The following is a 2204-nucleotide window of genomic DNA, read 5'->3' on the forward strand; positions in this document are numbered from 1 at the left end:
TCTTAAAAAAAAAAATGGAACACTGAATGGTACCCGCATGGTCGAGACCAGTGGTTCACAAGGTGGGTCCTGGGCTGCAGAAGGAGCATCCCCGAGCAGAAACCCCGGCTAGAAGGAAGTCCCGGCTCACAGAGGATCACAGAGAACTGTAAGCACAGCTGCAGGCGGGGCCCCAGGCTGGGCTGTCACCCTGTTGGGTCATTTGATCCTCATAGCTACTTTGAAATGATCCCCCCTTCCCCACCTCACTGCTTATAAGCTGTGTGCCCTTGGGCAAGTTACTTAAACTCTCTGTGCCTCCGTTTTCTCAACTGTAAAGGGGAATATACGCCCAGTAAGCATTAGCTAGGATTTATCTCGATCTGGCTCAGGCTCTTATCAAAATACATTTGTGCTCTCTGACCTCACAGAGGCCAGCCTGAGGTGAAATGAAGCGGGGACAGCCCCGCTCGTCAAGCAGGGTCCCAGGAGCCACGGTGTGGGGGTTGGGGGGCCCCTGTAGGGACTGCCCTTGGGCAGCCTGACCCAGAGAGCTCCAGCCTTGCAGACCCAGGCACCCTGTGCGCGCCGAGTGACAATATGCAGCAGGGGCCGGGGCACCAAGATAGACACCCCCCGCCCAGGGCGTCCCAGGAAAAGATGAGAAACAGCACACGCCTCCTCTGCACCACACATCCCAATAAAATATTTATTATTTCAAGAAATAAATTTTTAAAAAAAGAGAGAGAGAAAAGAGTGTCTCTATTGCTTTCCCCCGACAGGTCAGGTCCTTGGTGACCACTGAGTTTCGGCGGCCGCAGGGGCCACCCAGGCCCGGAGAGGGGTCTTGGATGGGAGGGCCCCTGCTCAGCCCCACGAGGGCTGCCTCCCTGGCAGGGGGGAGGGGCAGGCCTGGGTGGGGGGGAGTTGCCTGGTGGGGGGGTGGGATTATAAAACGGGGTGGGGTGGCAGTGTCTCTGAAGGCCCTACCAGTTTAATCAGGCAGGGCTCTGGGCACGGGGAGGAGGGGAAAGGGCATCCTGGGGCCGGGCTCAGGCATACCATACAGAGAGGACAGTTGGGTCCAGAGGTGGTTTGAGGCTGGAGAAAGCTGGAGGTGGGGACGGGCAGCAGCGAGGGGGTGGGGGCTACCTGGGGGCTGGCAGGCCTGGGACGCCAGGAGCTGGGCTAGGCGTGCCATGGGGCTGAAGCTCCATCCCAAGCCTTTGCCTACACGAGATGCTGGGGGGTGGGGTTCCAGAGCCTGCTGGGCTGGGGACTGAGGCTCTGGGGACAAATCCACGGCCTGGAATCGCAGTCATGCCAAGATGAGTTTCGGGAGAAGCCCAAAGTGGAGAGCGCCGGAGCAAGCAGGAGAGGGAAACAGTTCAACCCAGGAGCTAGGTGGCGCCCCACTCCCGCTGCGCCCCCCAAGTATAGAGGGGAGGGGGAGATGGCGAAGGCAGGAGGAGTGGGGCTGAGAGGAGGCATGAACAGGCATGAGCAGGGTCCCCCAGTCCCTTGTTCCTTTTGTCCATACCCCAAACAACCGCAGAGGGACAAGACTGAGCCCTCACACATCACTCCCCTCTCCCTGGACCCTGCAGCGGGCCATCGGGCACACTGCCCCTGCTCCCTCCGCATACATTCTGAGGCCCCATCCTGGGCCCAAGAAGGACCAGGGCCCTCAGTCTGGTCCAGGATTGGCCTTGCACAAAGCAAGGGGCCTCTGACCACCTGCTCCTGCCATTGGGGCCCCTGACCAATCCCAGAGCTGCTTGGCCACGATGCTGCCACGAGCCCCAAGACGAGGTCGAGGAGCCTGCCTGGGGCGGGCACCCCGCCCGTGGATGAGTGGCCCGCCCCTAACCCTGTGCACGAGTCTGCTCTGCCCACTTCCTGGCCAAGGAAGAAGCTCCAGCGTGGGGGTGTCGAGGGGAGGGCGGGTCGCTGGAGCTCGGAATCTGCTGGTGCTTTCTCCGGCGGCAGGGAGGGCCAGACGGGTGGGCGCCCTCACAGACAGTCCTGGCATAAGGCCACCTGGCCCTTCCGGAAGTCTCGGCAGGGACAGAGCCGGTGGTACTTGGTGCTGGAGCCCGCACAGCTGAAGAGCAGAGGCTCCTTCTGCAGGAAGCACTCGCGGCCGGGCTGGGCGAAGGCCGGGTACAGGTGGTTCATCTCTGACTCGGTGCTGTCACAGGGCACCTGCAGCCTGGACGGGCACC

The 2204-nt window shown here is 61.6% G+C and overlaps 1 protein-coding gene across 1 annotated transcript in view; it reads right to left on the bottom strand.

Moving 5' to 3' along the window:
- Positions 1-674: 674 nt before the first annotated feature.
- MGAT5B (alpha-1,6-mannosylglycoprotein 6-beta-N-acetylglucosaminyltransferase B) overlaps positions 675-2204 on the bottom strand; it is a 68643-nt gene continuing 67113 nt past the window's right edge. The window contains exon 17 of the mRNA XM_081804410.1: positions 675-2191. Coding sequence (XP_081660536.1) covers positions 1993-2191 — 199 coding nt within the window. The 3' untranslated portion in view covers positions 675-1992. The remainder of the gene's footprint in view (positions 2192-2204) is intronic.

The sequence above is a fragment of the Leptonychotes weddellii genome, chromosome 15 (genome assembly GCF_054177405.1).
Source record: "Leptonychotes weddellii isolate Sample4059 chromosome 15, ASM5417740v2, whole genome shotgun sequence".
Taxonomy (NCBI): Eukaryota; Metazoa; Chordata; class Mammalia; order Carnivora; family Phocidae; genus Leptonychotes; species Leptonychotes weddellii.